General features: G+C 37.1%; 1 protein-coding gene across 1 annotated transcript in view; it reads right to left on the bottom strand.

The window, feature by feature from the left end:
• Nucleotides 1–14616, bottom strand: part of TMEM182 (transmembrane protein 182) — a 70699-nt gene extending 56083 nt beyond the window's left edge. Inside the window, exons 1-3 of the mRNA XM_007959491.2 lie at nt 14485–14616; nt 14137–14236; nt 12216–12314 (exon numbers count right to left, since the gene is read on the bottom strand). Coding sequence (XP_007957682.1) covers nt 12216–12314; nt 14137–14236; nt 14485–14616 — 331 coding nt within the window. The remainder of the gene's footprint in view (nt 1–12215; nt 12315–14136; nt 14237–14484) is intronic.
• Between the last annotated feature and the right edge of the window lie 7417 nt (nt 14617–22033).

The following is a 22033-nucleotide window of genomic DNA, read 5'->3' as shown; positions in this document are numbered from 1 at the left end:
CCTTGGGTTTCCTAGGTGATATCCTTAATGACATCAGTCATTAAGGAAATGCAAATTAAAGCCAAAATGAAATACCACTACACGTATTTTAAGATAGTTAAAGTAAATTTATTTGTAATAGCCCCAAACTGGGAGAAATTTAGATACCCTTCAACAGGTGAATAAACAAACTATGGTAAATCCATACCATGGCATAATAGTTAGCAATAAGAAAGAGTGAATACTTGGTATATTTAAAGACTTGCATGAATCTCAATGTCATATACTAAATATGCAATGTTTAAAGAAAAAAAAAAAAGCCAGTCTCAAAAGTTCACACAGTGTATGACCTTATGTACATAATATTCTCAAAATAACAAATGTTTATAGGTAGATATAGTCTAGTAGTTGTCAGAGCTTAGAGATGGTGGAGGATGAAGTGATTATGAAGAGGTGGTATGAAGAAGATCTTTCTGGTGATAGAATAAATAATTCTGCATCCTGATTATGATGGCAATTACTCAAATCTACATATTTGATAAATGGCATAGAACTATATACACACATAATACCACTGTCAGTTTCCTGGGTTTGATATTTTATTATAGTTATGTGAGATGTAACCAAGGAGGGAAACTGGATGAAGGATACAGGGAACCTCTGTATATTACATTTGCTACCTCTTGTGCATCTATACATTTTGTTTTTCAAAATAAAAACTTTTTTATTTTTTAAATCACATAGAATCTGTTAAAGTTATATACCAACACATGTATAGTTGAAATCATTCAATGTCTGTAATTTGCTTTAAAATAATCTAGTATAGAATGTATAGAGGAAATAAGATATGTTGTAATGATTGGAGTGATGGCTACCTATGGGGTTATTACACTCTTTTGTCTACTTCTGTAAATGCTTTAAATTTTCTATAAGAAAATAGTTTAAAAAAAGAAAAGAAGAAAGAAATGAAATCACTACAGGACAGAGCACCTTTTGTTCCATTGTACATGGGGCAGTCATGAGTTGGGGCCAACTCTATAGCAATGAAAACAATGTGGTATAGAACTACCTCCCATCACTACAGTGCAGGGATTTTCGTCTCATTTGTTCTCTGCTATTCTCCAGAACCTAGAAGAGTATCTGGTACATAGTGAGTGTTCAATAAATATTTGATGAATAAATTCAAATCAATATCAACAAATAAATCAAATAGTGGAAAACCTTGGCAAGGACTTTTATTTTTATTTTCAGTTTTCATGTATTCAGTGTTAGTATAAAACCATATTTGCTTTTTAAATGTTTATCTTATATTCCAAAACCTTGCTGAATTTACTTATTAGTGCTAGCATACTCCAGGAAAATCTCAAGAAATCTCTCAAACTTCCCAGAACTAATAAATAAATTCAGCAAGGTTTCAGGATTCAGCAAGGGTTTCCTAAGCTAGAATCTTTATGGGAAGAGATTGCCAGGTAGTTTCTGCCAGTTCTACTCTGTCCTATAGGGTTGCTATGCGTCAGAATCAACTAGATCATACACACCAAATACATGTATATATAATAAACCTATTATATACTTTTATTATTCATTTATTTGTAAAGCCTTTACTTTTTGCCAGAAACTGTCAAATGCTTGACATGGCTACACACACATAAATATACATACCCCACAGAGAGCAGGACGTGTCTCTCTAGGGAGAAGCTATGATGAATTTATGTGCCCTACTGATGATTTATTTTTGGTACTCTAAATTGGTATACCATCACAAGAATTGCTTACATTTACTGAATACCAACTACATGCCAACTCCTCTGCTAAGCATTTATATTATTATCTCTTTAATTCTCACAACTATATGAGGTTGATGCTATTCTTATCTCCTTTTTACAAATGAGTACACTGAATTTTATGGAGATTAAAAACTCTGCCCAAGTTTTCTCTTGGCCATGAAGTGGTAAAGTCAGGTTATCTACTCAGACATATTAACTGAAAGTCCAGTCTATAACCCAAATAGAATCATTTTCAGAAGCCAGTCTCTGTGCCAAGCACTTCCTGTACAGCATCCATTTAGACCCCAACAGAGAGATCTAAGAACCCTCCAGGACAGCACAGGGGACTGAGGAGCCCCCACTTAACTCAGGACTCTCTAACTCAAAACATATATCATCTTCTCTGTGTGACTTTCCCTGGTCATGCATTAAATACTGAGATTCCTCTCCATGTACACTGCTACCCTGATTTATTTCTTTCCAAGTAGTTAACAGACCAAGATGGTCTCAGAAGAAGGGTCTGGCAATCTACTTCTGAAAATCAGTCAATGAAAAACCTTATGGATCAGAAAGGTCTGATCCTCAAACAATCCTGGATGGTGTAGAACCGGGAGGCCTTTCATTCCATTGTGCATTGTGCATGGAATCCCTATGAGTTGGAGGTCTACTCAGTGGCAGTTAACAACTTAATAGACCACTTTTGCTTATTATCTGTTCCCCTCACTAAAATGAAAGCCCCATGAGGGCAGGAATGTAGAGCTGAACTTGAAGCATCCAGAACAGTGTGTGGCATACAGTTGTCACTCAACAATTTTTTAAATTGAAGCTAATTGATGCTCCCTCATAAGAAAATGTCCAAAGCCTAGGGTAGAAGTGATGATGGTCAAAGTTAAGAGAGGCCGAATAAGGTCCTTGATTCTTCTTTGTTTGAATATTCTGCAAGACAAAAGACAAGGTAGAAGGAAACTAGCCATTATTAAGTGCTCAGGCCCACTGAGTATCCAGTGTAGGCAGTATGACTATAATTCAGAAGAAGAGCTGTGGGTTGGAAACATTGGAATGGATGTCTATAGCAGTCTAGAGACATTTTTGATTTTTGTAACTGAGGGTTCTATTAGCATCTGGTTAGTGGAGGCCACAGATGCTATTAAGCATCCTCCAAGGCACAGAATAGCCTCTACAACAAAAAATTATGTAGCTCAAAATGTCAAGTGCCACTGTGGAGAAAGCCTGGTTTACAGCACCAGAAGACCCTCTGTTATCAGAAGAGGTCTCTACTTCTGCGTGTGACAGATACAGTCATAAACAATCATGAGATCCTGTCACCATGGCTGGAACCTGCCCTTTGCAAAGAGAAGTCAAGCCTCACTGTTGAGAATAACCACACAGTCTTGTTTTCAGAAAGCAGTTGCCTTCCATTATTAGAAGGTTGTTATATAAACTGCCAACAACCAATCTCTGGAAGCACATGAATAAATAGTAGAAAATACAAAACAGCATGCTCTTTAAAAGAGATTTTTAATCAGAGCTTTGGTGTTGGGACATGGAACTGAAAAGGGGACTTTATTCTCATGAGCTACAACCTGCAAAAGCTGAGCATGCCACCCTGAAAGCGGCACTCACACCCCAGTGCAATGGAGCCTGGGCTGGGTCTCAGATGAAAGGTCAGCTGGCAAGCAGAAGTTACAGCTACCAATGTAACTGGTGAAACACCTAGACAATGGCTGCAAGTCACCTTTTGGGCCTGGAACTGGACTCATTCCCTTGGCTAACTCTCAGCCAAACAATAGACAGGCCCACAAGCTGAACAACTATACCAAGGAAATGCTCTCCTTAGAACAGCCAACCATAGGAGATCAGAAGGGCAGCATTTGCTCAGAGAGAAAGCTAGGCAGGCAGGAACACATAGGTAATAAGGACACAAGGAAAGGGTGACCACAGGGAAGAAGTGGGAAGAGAACTGTTAGGTTATAAGGATTATAATCAGTGTCACAAAACAAAATGTGTATGAACTGTTGAATATAAAACAAATCTGCTTATTTGACAAACCTTGCACCAAAATTATTCCTTGAGGTCATGTTTTAGCTAAAGAAGAAAATGGCTCATAACATAAAGGATATTACTAGTGAGTACTATGCACTTTTAAAAAATCATATATATGAGACCAAATAGTCGACAATTACTCTAAAGCAAAAATGAAAGTGTCAGAGGACAAAGAAACCAGAAATTTGGAAATGAAACATCCAGAAATACTGTGAAAAATATACCAATGTCACCGAATATTTTGTAGATAAATGTAAAATGGGAACCCGATTTGCTGTGTAAACTTTCACAATAAAATATTATTTAAAAATAAATAAAACTGTAGATAAGACTAAATTTTACCATGGATGTTGCAAATGGTTAACATGCTCAGCTACTAACTGAAAGCCTGAAGGTTCAAGTCCAGTCAGAGCACCTCAGAAGCAAGGCCTGAGGACCTACCTCTGAAAAATCAGCCACGAAAAGCTCTATCAAATATAGCTCTACTCTGACACACAAGAAGTTGCCAAAAGTCAGAACTGACTCAACAACAACTGTGTTAGCTGTTGTTGCTGTTACTCCATTTTACACCATAACAATCTCTCTGCAAGTGGGGGAGAAGTCCAATAAGATAAGATAACCTATGAAATGTTCATGTGTCTCTTAAAGTATTCAAGTGTTTACATTTGTAATTCTAGACTCAAACCTTAACTCATTTCTGTTTAAAACCATCAAATGTGAGAGCATTAATTTTTCTATTTGCTGTTACCCTGTCTATTAAAGCAAACTTTTGGGGTGATTGTTTTTGGGAGGTACTTCGTACTGTGTGTGACAGTATACTCTTTTGGTAGCTATTCCAAGACAAATTGCTGATGGCAAAGGTCTCCACTTTCTCACTGCCCACACTCCTAAACATCCCAGTGTGAGGTTTCACAGTCCCATCACTCTGTTTCACTGTCCCTTTATGAGAATCAACACTTTCTGACCTCTTTCTTAGGTGAAAGAGAGTGGAGAAGGAGGCCTGGAGTAAGGCTTTGATCTCTGGAGGATCATTAGAAGATGGGATGAGTAGGAAAGTGGAATGGGTTCCCTAGGGAAAGAAAGAATTGCCAGGACACTGTTATAAATTGAATTGGGACCCCTAAAAATATGTTTTGGAATCCTTACCTCTATAACCATCAATATAATCCCATTTGGAAATAAGGATTTATTGATATGTTAATGAGACCCATCAGTGTAGAGTATGTTTTAAACCTTTTCTTTTTGAGATAAAAAAGAACAGATTAGGCATGGAAGCAAGCACAGAAGGGGGAAAGATACAAGGAACCTAGGAAAGCTCTGGTGGCATAGTGCCTAAGGTACTTGACTGCTAACCAGAAGGCTGGCGGTTCAAACCCACCAGCCACTCCTCTGAAGGAAGGTTGGGCAATCTACTTCCATAGTGATACTGCCTCATGACTTGATGGCACATAACAACAAAACTTTGGCATCATGCAAAAAACGATCCAATTCCTTCCTGTTCTCTTCTCATTTTAATCCATTCAGTATTCATCACGGGAACCACTGCCTGCTTCATAGACTCCCCTCCACTGCTCATCAACTGCTTCTCAAAGCTTCTATCACTTTCTCCTTTGTGGCTTTATATTTTCTTTCTCTTTCTAAATGTAATTGATACTTACTGTCTTCTTTCCTATATTTTTTTCTCTTAGAATTACATTTAATATATATTGGGGTCTGGTAGCATAGTGGCTAAAAGCACTTGACTGCTGGACCAGAAGGCTGGCGGTTCAAACCCACCAGCCATTCCTCGGAAGGAAGGTTGGGCAATCCTACTTCCGTAGTGATACTGCCTCGGAAACCCAAGGAGGGGTCGCTATGAGTCGGGGCCGACTCAACGGCAAACAACAACAACAACAACAACATATATTGGGGCGGGAGAGAAAGAAAACCTCTCTATTTCTCACCAGTATATGTTGTGGTAATTAACATCTTTCAGGAGAACTAGTTTTCCATGTCAAGCTACTTGCCGAATATCTTAAACTTTGTTCCACCATCAACTCTGTATCCTTCCCTTCAAAACATATTCCCTCATCCTGACACTCATAGTTCAGTACCCCTTAACACATGTGGTCACCAGGAGTCAAATCAACTCAATTACATTTTTTTTTTATTATTAATTTTTCCTAAGTGAGAATCATTCACAGTTCATACCTACCGGCAAGCAATTTGGTACTATGGTACAATGGCCAGAAAGCAAACAAACATAAACCTGTTGCTATATTTGACTTACTATTCACACTGAAAATACAAGCAAAATAATTAGTACAAATTATGGGAAATGTTGGAGTCCCTAGATGGCACAAATGGTGAAGTGCTTGACTACTAGCTGAAAGGTTGACAGTTCAAACCCAAGCTGAGGTACTTGAAACATCATCCTTGCGATCTGTTTCCTAGAGGCCACAGCCTTGAAAACCCTGTGGAGTGGCTCTGCTCTGTACACATGGGGTTACTGGGAGTCAGAATAGACTTGACAGCAACTAAAAACAATAGCAATATGGGAAATGTTACATGCAAAAATGATGTTTAAATGGAAGAAGCAACTAATTTATTTAAAATTCGAGAAACCATTAAGTTAAAATACAGAAAAATGTGTTTAGTTGCTAAATTAAAAACACAGAAAAGCAAGATGTGCATTTGTATTTATGATTAAAGCTGTGTGCAATATGTATATAAAAAGGACTGCAAAGAAATATACTAAAATAACACTTACTGTTTAGAGGGAATTTCCATATTGCTTTATTATATATTATTTAAACTGATTTAGACCTATTTCAAATAGAAATTTCTTCATCATCTTGGATCCCTCCAACTTTCTTTTGTTTGATCACCATGTTTTTGTACAGTAACTCTCCAAGTATCTTTTATGTTCATTATCTTTTTTTAAGGAGCTCTATGAGTCGGGGCTGACTTGATGGCAAATAACAACAACAACAACAACAGTGGCATAATGTGTAAGGGATTTTGACACTAACCAGAACGTCTGCAGTTCAAACCCACCAGCTGCTTCTTTCAGAGGAAGAGGAAGCTATCTAGTTCTTAAAGATTTACAGCCTCAGAAACCTAGTGGAGGTTGCTATGAGTCAGAATCAACTCAATGGTAGTGGATTTTTTTTTTTTTTTTTTTTTTTGGTAACCTGTTTTTGTCTTTTTTTTTTTGGTAACCCTACTGTTAGGGAGACCAAATGACAGTTGAAGGAATAAAGGATTTGCAGAACTCTAGTGGGGAATTCTAAGGATGCTTCTGAGATTTTGAAGATGGAAAAGACCTTTTGTGATCATTAGCTAATCAACATGAAGGTGACTGCCTACTTGCCAATCACAGTGGAAGAAAAGATTGAAAGAGCCATGTCCCTAATAACATCACTATGACAGCTGTTTCTTGTTGTGGAAGAAAAACAACCCTTATTATTTTTAGCTACAGTTTGTTTTCTGTTCCTTACAACCTAATTCATTGTTCACTGATACTGCCTTCCTGCTTCTAGCCTCACCTCATTCACTCAAAACCTCTTGTCATCAAAGTGATTCCAACTCAACTCTACTTTCTCTATAAGGGTGGGAGAAAGGAAGACTGGAAAAGAACATTAGATAAACATCAATGACAGAAATGAAAGACAGCTGACCTGACAGGTGACAAAAAGTGTTGAAAACCAGAAAATTATAAAGAGCATTCAAAAGAAAAAAAATGTAAAACAATAACTTAGGTCCATTTGATAAGTTGTTTTAAAAAAAGTCTTACACATGCCCATAATTAATTAGGGAGTCACCATAAGTATCATAATACAGTATAGTAATAGATCTTCTCAAAAAAAACACTCAGGATTTAGTCTAGATTGGATACAGTGGTGAGCCAAGCATGCAAGACTTCCCCTCTTAGGGAGCTTAGAGTTGGACTGGGAAGAAAATACATTAACAAAATTACACAAGTAAATAATTAAAATATTTACTATGAATTATCTAAGAAAAGAATGAATTTTATAAAGGGAACATGGCCTAATCAATGTGAAGTGGTGTGGGAGACTCAAAGAAGTGAACTTTGAACTAAGATACAAGCAAAACCTATTTTGCCAAGGAAATGAAGGGAGCAGAAGGTAAGAATAAAGCAAAGCTTATGGGGAGGGCCCAGTCCCTGAGAAAAGGGTATGGATACTGATCTTGAGGAAGCCAAAGAAGGTCATGGTAGCCTGTGTGTGGTTATTTGTTCCAACTCATCAAGAAAAGGTCAAATTCTGGGATCTCAAAAGCTTGCAAGCAGCCATCTAGATGCAACGATGGACCTCTCCTCGTCCAGAGAAAAGAAGAATGAAGAAAACCAAAGATTCATGGAAACAATTAGTCCAAATGACACATACACCATGCGATCCTCAGCCTATATAACTATGAGACCAAAAGAACTAGAGGGTGCCTGGCTACTACCACTGTCAACCACATGGAAGGGGATTTATGTAGGAGATCCTGGATAGAGAGGGAGAACAATGTGGAACAAAACTCTAAATCATTTGAAGGAAAAAATAAATAAAAATAAATAAAAAAAGAGTGTGCTGGTCTGATAGAGCCTGATGGAACCACTGGGACTATGGCCCCTAGCTTCCCTTCAGGTCTGGAATTGAACCCACTCCTGTGGCTTCCAGTCAAACAAAAGACAGGCATGTGAGCTGAACATTTACATTAAGTAGATAAACTCCTTGGAGAGAACAATCACAGGAGAATAGAATGGTTGTGTATGCACAGGGAGACAGCTCAGGGGACAGGAGTGCATGAAGGGAAAGACACAGGGAAGAGGTAACTATGGGGAGAAAGTGGGAGGGAGCTGTTGCATTGTGGGAAATTGTAGTCAATGCCATGAGACAAAGTGTATGTGAGTTGCTGTATGTAAAGTGAATTTGCTCTGTAAACTTTCACCCAAATCATAATTTTTTTAAAAAAACCTGTTATCTAAAAGAAAAGGTCAAATTATATTCACTATATTCTGCTTAAGAAGAAATCTATGTATGTAATTTATTTTTGGAGGATTTCCATTTGTAAAAAAATAAAATAGAAATGTTTATAGCTAAAAATAATAAGTATAGTTGTTGCATTAAATCATTTTTGATCATTTAAGAGTTAAAATTATACATTGTAAAATATTTATTAAGTACCAGGCCCTATATTGAGTTCTGAGGATATATATATAGGAGTAGGTTATATGCAGTGCCCTTAGGGAGCTAAAACAAATAATAGAGAAATGAGTAGACAAACAATTACAATTACGTATAATGAGTGCTTTGATAGAGGTATGTTCCAAAGCTGTGGGAACACCAAGAAGACAATGATTAATTCACTCAGGGGTGGTATTATTTTTAAAATTAATCTATGTTCAGTACATCATTACCAAATGATGCCAAATAAATGAACTATGAATGAATTTAAGCATGAAACAAACCAGAAAATCTAAACTCTGACAGATCTCGAAAGTAATGAAATTGTTTAATGGACTTTGAAGTACACAAGCCTACCTCAAAAACAATTCTGAGAATTAGACCACCCTTGCTAGGCTTGGCCAATCATTCAAGTAACTATATTGGAGAATAATTGAATTTCAGAAAATGTACTTGAGACCAAAAGAATTAAAGGAAACACTGAATTAGACCTGACTGTACAAAGCAGGTTCAAATAGAAAGGTAGTGAAAACCAACATAAGTTTACTTTCTTCTCTTGTTGATATCGAAATAAAAGACTTGTGCTTAAAAAGATGTGATGGTAAGAGCCAAAATAAGCCTTTTGATTATAAGATTTTATAAGATTCTCCAACAAGATCTAGAGACCTGGGTCTTTGCATTAGCTCTGCCAATGATCAGCAGTGTGTAGATGAGCCATGTGATTTTTCTGAGCCTCAGTCTCCTTATTATGAAAGAGGATAATTTCACAGGTAGCATCTTATGATTCTAAAACAAACAATCTAGCAAATCATAGACCACAATATTATTTTTACTAATTTCAATATTGGCTAATGGTAATAGTAGAAAATCAGGAAAAAATAAAGCCATTTTGCCAGTAATTCGTGAAGCCAGGCAAATTATATCAAATTTTGCAAACAACACTTTCAGTTTCTCAAAGATAATTTGGCATATACATAGTACTCAATAATTATGAAGCTACATAAAGCCAAAAAGTCATTCTAGAGTCTAGTGAAGATTCCATTGTCTCATTAACTAAGAAACACACTCTTCCCTCTGATAGATTCCTTTTGATGAGATCTTTGTCCTCCTCTTGGATAAAGAAAACAAAGAAAAGCATACATCACCAAAATATAATGCTAACTATCATTGTACACTGGGAGCTCTGGTGGCATAGTGCCTAAGGCACTTGATTGCTAACCAGAAGGCTGACGGTTCAAACCCACCAGCCACCCCTGGGAAGGAAGATTGGGCAATCTACTTCCCTAGTGATATCACCTTGGAAACCCAAGGAGGGGTCTCTTTGAGTCGGAGACGACTCAAGAGCATATAACTACAACAACAACAACATTACTATGAGCATGAAAGAGACTTGTGTGTATTATTTCTATTCCAGAATATAATCACTGCCCATCCCAATTTTACTTAAGTGTTTGATAAAGTTGCATAAAGTGAGTAAGGAGTTACAATATGTGTGCCAGACAGGAGTTTGATAACTAAAAAAAAAAAAAAAAAAGGAGGAATATCGTTTTGTCACTAGATCCAAAAAATGACACAGTAATTATATGCTGTGCTACATAATAATTCTAAGTGTAATTGCAGTATAATTTTTCTGACATGTATTTACTATCCATCTACACCATAATTATTATGCATGGATTATGTTGCCTTGTTTTTCAAGTTCTTCACTATTTCCTTGAGGTACAGACTTTTCAAATATGTGGATTCCTTTTTAAATGAATGGTACCTATAATATCTATTTCATCACAAGCTCTCAACATAAAATAATAATAGCAACAATATTAATATTTACACAAATATCTGATGTTCTAGAAAATCAACCGTGTATTTCTTAATTCATTTTATAAAAGAATGTCGAAAAAAATACCTTTTTTGTAAATTTTCTGCAATAGAAAGAACATGGCCCAGTCCAGGTTTGAGTGGGATTGTAGACTTAAAGCAGTGTAATTTGAATTAAGTTCCAAAGATAAACCTGATCTTTCCTATTTTTTCCTGTGTTATCTTTTCTATTTTCAGTAAGAGGATCCACATCAAACATGATGCAAGGAGTCCTGACAAATGTAAGTGAGGATGCCTTATGCAATTTGATGCATAAGATGGAATGTCTCTACATCTTGTTGGAGAATCTTATAAAATTCCATAATTTGAAATGAGATGGAATGTCCACACCACACATGCTTTAGAGGTGTACAGTCCAGGTTCTTTGGAACACAAGTAGCCTTAGTCAACAATAGCAGGTGTAGGTAAGCTTCCTTTTCTTCCTACCTAGAGGCCATTGTCATAGAGTGTCACATTAGTGACATGATATAAGCAAATGTTACATTCTTCGACAAACAAAAACCAAGATTATAACATACAGAAATACGTATTAAACAAAAAGATGAAAAAAATAGATGAATGATGTAAAGCTTCATTCTATTCATTGAGAACATTAATACATTAGCTATTGTCTTTGAAAAACAAATATTTTTTGGGCTCTGCTGATGACATTGAATTCTGTACCTAATCTTAGTTTTAGGGTTAGGATAATCACTTTTGACTTAACACCTCGATGAAACTACTTGACAATAAAGTTGGCATTTTAAGCTTATGAGCTTTCTGTACAACTATATTTCTATATTATATGTTATGTACTTTCTATTTATAAATTTTTGTTTTCCACAGAGCAAATATTAATATGGAAACATGAAAGAAACAATGAAATCGTAACTTCCAGTTAATGATGTCTAACTATCATTCTGCTATGGGATATTGCATGGGGCATCCCGAATAGAGTTCATTTTGTAGTAATATGGCAACATAATTATATTTGTATGTATAGCAACTGCAAAAAATTTTAATGTAAGATGTATATTATGATAATATTTTCAATTTTAAGACTGGTTTTAGGCCAGTTAAACCCTTAAAGGAGCAATTCTTCCTAGTTAATATTACTATTTTCGTATGGGAAAGCACAATTCTGCAATTATTTTTATGAGAAGCAAACAAAACAATGACTTTACTTTTAGATCAAAATTATATTCTCCTAGAACAAATGACATGCTAAAAACAATATACGTATGTAGAACAGATTGACATTAGAGAAAATGTTGGACTTTCAGGTTTTAAATGAATTTTTAGTTGCCTCCTCTTCCCCTTCCCTCCAAAATTGTGCAGGCATCTTTTAGAAAGCTCAGTCTTTCTCAGAGGTAGTTGGAGGAAATAGGGTACTTACTAATTGCAGAGTCGTAAGAGGTGGAATTGTGCTCGCCTCTCATGAAGGGGTATGGTGACAGATAAGCATGTGTGCAGTTCTTGGATGGTGGCTGATTGGCTAAAAAGGACAGCAGAACAAGGGAATTTATTACTGAGAAGTTGAACTACAAATTGTTACTAATAGAGCAAAAATACTGAACTAGGAGTCCATAAGCAAAGTAAAACTACAAGTCAGATCAACAGATTCAGAGATTTATAGGGTACAGTAAGAACTCCAAAGAACTTGTATTGGGAGCCATAGGGGTCCTGGCAGGTGACACTCCAGAGAATCTAGCTACACAAGAATTTAAGTAAATAGGCTTAATGCCCTCAATATCACTTTACAATTGAAAGCAACACATTTCCATAAACATATTCTCTAGTATTTAGCATAATGCCTATCACTTATTAGATATTCAATAAATACTTGTTTTAGAAAATCGGGAGCTCTGGTAGTGTAGTGCCTGAGGCGTTTGACTGCTAACCAGAAGGCAAAGGTTGGGCAATCTACTTCCCTAGTGATACCGCCTTGGAAACCCAAGGAGGGGTCGCTATGAGTCGGGTGCAACTCCACAGCACATAACAACAACAACAATAAACTTAGACTTAAGTTTGATTATTTCCAATCAATAGCAAAGTTCTGTATTTTAATTTTAGGGAAAAGATACAAATGATCCATTAGGCAAGCTGATAATTCATATACATTTTTAGCATTTGAAGAAACCACAAGAAAAGACTTTTACATCGTCTGCAAACTTAAGAATTTCATTGTGCATCTTTCAGGGAAAAGCCAAGATTCTTTCTTGTGGAATGCTACTTCTATGCCACTTCAAGCAAAAGGCAGAGTAAAATATACTTTTTTTGCTCTATATCCTTGGCAAAAAGTCTTCTTCTTTCACAGACTGGCTAACTGCCCTTTACCAAATTCTAAATAATTTCCATTGTCAGTGTGCATCTTGAACACAAGTTTATTCTCCTCTCCAAAATGCACTAGCAAAGATTCCTCTCAAATATGCTATCTCATCCCTACCTTTGTTCCCCTACAGATGACAACTTGCTGTCAACTTGCATAAGTCCTCAGTAAGCTCACACGCTTTTATTATATAACTTCTATAGTATTGACAACTATGTAAACACTTTACTTTGATTTATTTAGGGGTATTTGATGAAGCTATTGCTAATTTCAACCCTCAATAACCTTTAGGGTAATAAATAGTTCTTTTGTTTTTTGGTGCCATAAGATAAGGCTATTTTCAACAAATTGATTTTCAAAGATTAATACAATATAGGAAATGAAATTGAAAGGATGTGTTATTTTTACAAAAAGCTATTCTACAGAAAAGAACTTTAATGTTTCCATGAGAGAATGAAAACATCAAAAGTAATGAGTTGCTTGATATTGCCAACAAACTTGGTTAAAGCCCAAATAAAGCAAGCTTTCATCTCCCACTACTAGCAATTAAGTTCTATTATAAAATGTACTTAAAAAAATGAAGATATGACTATAATATAATAGATCTCTATTTTTAGATTTGAAATTTGAAATTTCAAAAGTTCATAGCCAAAAAAAAAATTCTCAACAAAGAAATAATAGACCTTGAAAAAATACTGTAGAAAATGTTTTGTTTGTAGTTAGTGTATTTTAAATGTAAGCATAGAAACCCCAGATAATTCAATTTTCTCATAAATAATCTAACTCCTATGTTATTCTGGAAGATGAAATAATTATTCCTATAAACAATTTTTACTTGAAGAAAAAGTATCTTCATGAAACTTTTGAAGACATCTTATTGAGATTCTACAATTAAGAATCTAATCCTATTTCAAAAGTGAAATGTACCAAATAAATTGTTCATGTTATTGTAAGGACAAGGGTGAAGATAAAGCGAAATTGCACTTACTGTACCAGAACTTCCAGATATTGGAATCATTCTCTTCCACAATTCCATTAAACCAACACCTCCAGAAGAAACCTTCATGGTGGAAAGTGACATTCTCTATCTGCACAGAATAAAATGAAGTAATTTGCCATCAGCACAAGAATATAATAAAAATTGTCATGTCCAGGAAATCTTTGAAGGAATGTATTTTATCCCAAATAATGAAGATCAGTAGCTTCATTTCTACTGTACATATCTTTTATGAAAAATTATACACTCCTCTACAATTCTGTCATTTCACGAGATATTTATACTTAAGTCTATCCTGATCACTATCAAGTACGTCAAGATATTGAAGAAAAAACTTACATTCTGTTCTCCTGAACATTTCCCCACTTCAGTGGCAAGTAACCAATAATCTGATCCAAAAGCCACCAAAAAGAGTAAAACCCCCAAAGCACCAAAGAGAGCCCCAAAGAAGATGGCGATATTTAGTCTCATTTTCAATTCACTGGATCGATTTAAATAAAATATAAAAAGAAAATGAAGTAAAAAAATTGGCAGAGAGCTAGCTCTCAACAACAAGAAAAAATAATAACAATAAAAAAGAATCAAGATTTGAGTGGACAGAATTTTCTTGAGAAACGTCTCCTAGCTCATGTTTTGGTGGCTTCTCCCTCACACCCAGTGATGGATTTGTATGCACTTTGCTCTCTGCTGGAGGGGCTCCAGCCTAGCAGCTGAGAATTGCTAGCTATTTTAAGACACTGATTGAGGAGCTGTCTCTCTCCCCTGGGGATCAAAAAATAGCTGACCTTCCCCTGACTATAGGGAGGACTCTCAGGAGCTGGCTAGGATTATCATCATTGCTGTCGGATAACCCGTAGAATTGCAAAGAAGACGAAATGGCTATGAAGTCATTGGCAGTATTGGCCCCAAATTTTAAGTGTCTGGACAAGCACCACTTAGTTTAAGATGAGCACTGCAAGCTAAATAAGACACTTAAGACTCTCTTTGAAGATACATAAATCACAGTTAGAAAGAACTCCAAATACTTCTCTTGAATACAGTTGAAGTTGTAATTAATTTATTAATTCCTTTGGGACATTTTGGCATACAAAGTAATTTGAGGGTCAAATGATCTAGCATAATACTGAGTACGGTCCTGATTTATAATTTAGACATTCAGATATATACTTAAAAATCAAGAATATTCATGGTAGCATAAATTCTTTAAATCATTAAAAGTATTTTTAAGCACTAAACATTCTTAGACAGCATATACACTTATTTTATAGATATATATATAGATATATATATAATATATATGTATATATACATATAGTGCTTTAAGGGGCTCTGGTGGCATAGTGCCTAAGGCATTTGACTGATAACCAGAAGGTTGGCAGTTCAAACCTGCCAGCCACTCCACGGAAGTAAGACTAGGCACTCTACTTCTGTAAAAATTTACCATCTGGGAAACCCAAAGGGGGTTGCTATGAGTTGGAATCGACTCGATGGCAGTGAGTTTGGGATTTTTTTTTGTTGTTTTTATAAATGCTGCTTTGGGTGCAAATTTACAGAGAAAAATTTATTTTACATTCAACAGTGCCTGTACAGTTGATTTCACGCCCTGATTATCATCCCCAACCATAATAAACTCTCCTGCCTTCCCATCCCTATACCTATCCCCTTCGTGTGTCCTTCTTAACTATGCAATCCTGTCTGTCCAGCTTTCTCTCTGTGCGAATGCTGTCCCTCTGGTGCCCCATGGCCAATTGTTCTAAGAGCTTTACCTCCCTAGAGTATGTGAGTGCATTGCCTTGGGATACGTGATCTGCTTGAAGGTCTCTCTATTGTTGGGCTGAGAACCAGTGCATCGGAGTGATTCCAATTCTAGGCCCAAAGGGTAACCTGGGGCCATAGTCTTGGGGGTTCCACCAGATTTTATACTAGAAATTCTGGTCATTTTGGTGTTTTTGAATATAGCATAGACACTTATGATGTAAAAATAGCACTTTCTATAGATACTCACGAGTCTTTGGCAAATTATTTAGAAAATCATCCCTTTTGGAAAGTGGACTAATGAATAAAACCTTTATATATATATATATCTTAAATTAACATGAAAGAATCTGGTATACTCTTTATTTTGCTTTCTTCATTTTAAATATCCAACTTCCTAAAAATATGAATCATATTTAATAGCCATACATCTAACAGCAAAAAAAATCTACACTTTCTTCATGCCATGTGTCTTTTTAGTTCATTTGTTTGTTTTGTCTTCATATCTGAATATTCCAAAAAGGTTATTTTTTAAGAACTTATGTGATATTTAAAACTTATACTGTCCCTTTGGTCACTGTTCTTTATATTATCAATAATAACATGGGCCACTTCATTTTTAAGGAAGCTTCTGAACTCTACTGTTGTTGTTATGTGCCATCAAGTCAGACCCAACTCATAGACTCCTTAAATTGCTTATTTTGTTTAGCATGAGACAGACAGATCCTTAGAATGGACTTGCAGAAGGCAAAAAGTTGACTCTTTAGTAAGAATGGAGAATCTCTGGTGGTGTAATGATTAAGGCATTTGGCTGCTAACCAAACGATTAGTGCTTCAAACCCACCAGCTGCTCTGTGGAAGAAAGATGAGGCAGTATGCTTCCACAAAGATTTACAGCCTCAGAAACCCAGTGGAGGTCGCTATGAGTCAGAATAGACTTGATGGAAGTGATTTTGGTTTTTTTGGTTAGTAAGAATAAAGGTCCCTGGCCAACTACACTTACATGCAAATGGTGGTAACCAAAGATCATGTTGTTGTTGTCCTTAGGTGCCATCAAGTTGTCTCTGACTCATAGTGACCCTATTCACAGCAGAAAGATACACTGCCCAGTCTTGTGCCAGCCTTATGATACTTGCTATACCTGATCCCATCATTACAGCCATGTGTCTATCCATCTCGTTGAGGGCCTTCCCCCTCTTCGTTGACCCTCCACTTCACCAAGGATGATTTCCTTCTCTGGGGAATGGTTCTTTCTGACAACATGATCAAAGTAGGTGAGATGAAGTCTGACCATTCTTGCTTCCGAGGAGCATTCCAGCTGCACTTCTTCCAGGATAGATTTATTAGTCCTTTTAGCAGACCATGATACTCTTAGCATTCTTCTCCAACACCACTACTCAAAAGCATCAACTCTTCTTCAGTCTTCCTTATTCACTATCCAGTTCTCACATGTATAAGAGGCGATTGAAAATACCATGGCTTGGGTTAGGCACACCTTAGTTTTCAAGGAGACATCTTTGCTCTTCAGCACTTGAAAGAGGTCTTTTGCAACAGATTTGCCCAATGCAATACATCATCCTATTGATGTCTTGACTGCTGCTTCCGTTAGTGTTGATTGTAATATGAAATCCTTAACAACTTCAATTTTTCTCCATCCACTGTGAAGCTGTTTATTGGACCAGTTGTGAGAATTTTTGTTTTCTTTATATTGAGATGTAATCCATACTGCAGACTGTGGTCTTCAATCTTCATCAGTAAGTGCTTCAAGTCACCCTCACTTTCAGCAAGCAAAGTTGTGTCATCAGTGTATCACAGGTTGTTAATGAGCCTTCCTCCAATCCTGATGGCACATTCTTCTTCATACAGTACAGCTTCTCAGATTATTTGCTCAGCATATGGATTGAATAAGTTTGGTGAAAGGATACAACCCTGACACACTCCCTTCTTGATTTTAATCCATGCAGTGTCCCCTTGTTCTGTTTGAACAATAGCCTCTTGGTCTATGTGTAGGTTCCTCAGAAGTGCAATTAAGTGTTCTTAAGATTGGAATTCCCATTCTTCTCAATGATATCCACAATTTGGTAATATCCACACAATCAAATGCCTTTGCATTGTCAATAAAACACAAGTAAACATCTTTCTAGTATTCTTTGCTTTGAGCCATTTGACATCAGCAATTATATCCTTCTCTCCATATCTCCTTCTGAATCCAGCTTACATTTCTGGAAGTTCTCTGTCAATATACTGCTCTAACTGTTTTTGAATTGTCTTCAGGAAGATTTTACTTGCATGTCATATCAATAATATTGTTAAGTAATTTCCAAATTCTGTGGGATCACCCTTCTTTGGAATGAGTACAAATATAGATCTTTTCCAATCAGTTTACCAGGTAGCTGTCTTCCAAATCCCTTGGCATAACCAAGTGAGTGCCTCCAGCAGGGCATCCGTTTGTTGAAACATCTCAATTGATACCATTGGTTCTTGATCATATGCCAACTCCTGAAATGGATGAACATCAACCAATTCTTTTTGATACAGTGATTCTGTGTATTCCTTCCATCTTCTTTCTATGTTTCCTACCTCATTCAATATTTTGCCCATAGACTCTTTCAATATTGCAACTCAAGGCTTGCATTTTTTCCTCAGTTATTTCAGCTTCAGAAGTTCTGAGTGTGTTCTTCCCAAAGGTCATGAATAGAATTAAATCATTGACATAGAGGGTTAAAATAAATTTGAGAGTGCATATGAGCTGACCCTTCAACAAGAAAAAAAAAAAATAATAATAAAGAATCAAGATTTGAGTAGACAGAATCTCATTTATAAGACTCCCCACTGTGTCAAGTCATGTCAATAATGACCACATGGCTCTGCCTTACATCTGCCAAAAGGTGCTTCCTAGGAGTGTCCAAATATTAAATCTAGCTCTGTCCTCTGAGATTACCCAGTACAAGTTTAAATCCTCTGTCATCTGATAGAACTCTCAAATATTTTAAAGACAGCAATAATCTCATGCCTCCTGAAACCTCAACCCCCACCCCACATGCATAAATATAGGTCTTCATTTTCCTGTACTCAATATGCTGTACCTTCAACAATCCTTAGATTGGCCCAGCTTTAAGCCTGCTTTCTGTTCTGGTTCTTTGTTACAATTTTCCAAGTACTCTTTTCAAGTGAAATCTAATAAAAAAATATTCTGGCTGTCAGCTAACCACTTAGTTATTTGGATGCTGTGATAGACAAAATAATGACCTTCCGAAGATGTCTACATACTAATCTGTGGAAGCTGTGAATATATTACCTTCCATGGCAAAAGAGACTTTGCAGGTGTGATTAAATTAAAGATCTATAGATGGGGAGAGTCTTAGGTTATCATGGTGGGTATAACCTAATCACATGTGTCCTTAAAAGAAAAACAAAGGAGCTTTACTGGTTATGCTCAGTAAAAGAAATGTGGCTGTGCAAAAAGGGTCAGAGAATGGCTGGTTCTGAATAGAGAGAAAGGAGGAGACCACTAGCCAAGTCATGTGGGTAACCTCTGTTGTTGTGTTATTAGGTGCCCTCGTGTCACCCCTGATTCATAGGTACCCTATGTACAACAAAATGAAACAATACTCCATCCTGCTCCATCCTCATAATCATCGACATGTTTGAGCCCATTGTTGCAGCCACCATGTCGATTCATCTTATTGAGGTCCCTCCTCTTTTTCACTGACTCTCTCCCTACCAAGCATGCCACTCTTCTCTAGGGACTGGTCTCTCCTGATAATGTATCCAAATTATGTGAGATGAAGTCTTGCCATCTTTGCTTCCAAGGAGTACTTCTTCCAAGACAGAACTTTTCATTCTTCTGGAAGTCCACAGTATATTCAATATTCTTTGCAGCCTCTAGAAACTGGGAAAAGAAAGAGAACAGAGTCTTCTCTGGAGCCTCTAAGAAGGAAAGCACCCTGATGACACCTCACTTTGAACTCATTGAGATGCCTGTGGAATTTCTGACTTCAAGAACTGTAAGATAATAACTTTGTGTTGTTTTAAATCACTAACTTTGTAGTAATTTGTTACAGTAGTAAAATAAACATAATATAGATAGAACCTGATTTAACAATGTATTTGAGTTACAACAAATTGTGCTTACAATCACATTTTTAATTTTTTTGGATATCATATTGTTAGCAATATGTACTACATAAAATTTTGTAGCATATAATTTGCAAATGTTACCACTCTCAGATGTTCACTAGCAGACTTTAATGGATCAGACTTATAAAGACACTGATAATAAAAGGTAGTAAGAATGAAATTTAAAAAAAGAAAAAGAGGTATTAGACGCACATCAGAACTAATTTAGAGAGAAGTTGTTGTCACTGAACCTTTGTAGGTTGGGGATGACCTATATAGCCGCTATTCTATAATTAATGCAATAGCAATTAAATTAAGAAGTCTGGTTTGGTTTGGTTTGGTTTTTGCTTTTAGAGAAGAAGAATGTCACTTTGAATTCAAAATGGAGTCTTGCCAGTGAGCACCACATTTTTTTCCCTCTGGCGTCTAAGAACTTTAAGAACTAGGTACAACAGTTTGAATTGAGATTTTTGGTGCTCTGAACAGCTCACTGATCCATATTGCACCAAACACAGAAGAGCAGAATTGGAGGAAAGGTACAGGGAGATTTTTTTTAGGAAAGAGCTACTGCCGGAAGATGAACAGGCACCTAAGAGAGACCATTGGAAATCTTTCTGGGGTAGTCACTGTCTGCCAGGCGGAGGCAACAGCCTGAGATCCCTGAGCCAAGAACGAGATCAATTATAGCAGCTTACCAGCGACAAATACAATATTCCAGTGGGCAGCGGCAAAGACCTGTGTCCAGCGGCTGATTTTGTTGGTAATTTGGGAGGTGAGGGGGCAGTGGGACATGGACACCATTCCTCTCACACAGGTGGAGATCTCACTGGTGCACCAGAAAGGCTAACTCCCTCCCCTCCCAGCAGATTACAGAGCGGGTTTGGGTCAGAATGGGAGACACTGTGCTTTTCTTTCCCAAGGTTATAGGGACCACAGGTCACTGGCAGGTATTCCCCGAATCCACAACAGCTAAAATTGCGTGCATCTTTGGCGCTGCAGGTGGGCGGTATCACAGACAAACTCCAGAGCCGACCATTGCCAGTTGGGCGGGATTGCATTACCACTGCAGGCAGATGGGGCACAGAGAGCAGAAAAACTGCAGCTGAGTGCGCTCACTCCAATTTTGCCCTGGAGCCATGCTTTGGTGCTGTGGGGCTGCAGAGGCGGGGGCTTTGAGTGTGCATGAAATTGGCAGAAATTTGTGACCCTCTAATAATACGAATCTTTCCTGAGATAGAGCCATGGTCTTACAAATAAATACGTCAAAAGTAAGAGCCTGCTCAGGTACTACCCTGAGTCCAACACACTTGAAACTGCGTGCATCTTTGGTGCTGCAGGTGGGCAGTATCACAGACAAACTCCAAAGCCAGCCATTGGCGGTCTGGCTGGATTGAGTCAGCACTGCGGGCAGAAGAGGCACAGAGAACAAAGAAACTGCAGCTGAGCCCGGTCCCCGAATTTTGCCTTGGTGTCACGCTTTGGCACTGTGGGGCTGTGGAGGCGGGACTTTTGAGTGTGTCGGAAATTTGTGACCCTCTAACAAGAGGAATTTTTTCCTGAGGTCGAGCCATGGTCTTGCAGATAAATACCTCATCAATAATATCCAGCTCAAAGCCCTAGAAACTGACCCTAGCAACACTAAGCTTTCCTTCTTCTGCTTCCACCTTTTCCGTCAATAACTTCACTCATTCAATAGAAGAAACCATATTCAGCCAATTACCATAAAACCTCATGCTTTGAACACTGAACCCATTGTACGAAAAACAGAAACACATATCCACATTACACACAGTGATTCCACCATCACAAAGGAAACAGCAATGCAACCCAACACATCTGAATCAATATTAAGATAAAACATACCAGCTTCAGCTTTTCAAAATATTAAACAGTAAAACCAAGACAAAACAAATCAACACAGAACCAGCACCTAGACAGCATAAAGAGATAATGCTCTACCAGATTCCAAGGGCTTAAGAAGAGGTTCTGCTTTCCAGTAACCCCAAGAACTCTC

Source organism: Orycteropus afer, unplaced genomic scaffold (assembly GCF_000298275.1).
Source record: "Orycteropus afer afer isolate SDZICR_OR568_19922 unplaced genomic scaffold, OryAfe1.0 scaffold00017, whole genome shotgun sequence".
Lineage (NCBI taxonomy): Eukaryota > Metazoa > Chordata > Mammalia > Tubulidentata > Orycteropodidae > Orycteropus > Orycteropus afer.
Note: the sequence above shows the minus strand (reverse complement) of the source record. Positions and strands in the feature narration are given on the sequence as shown.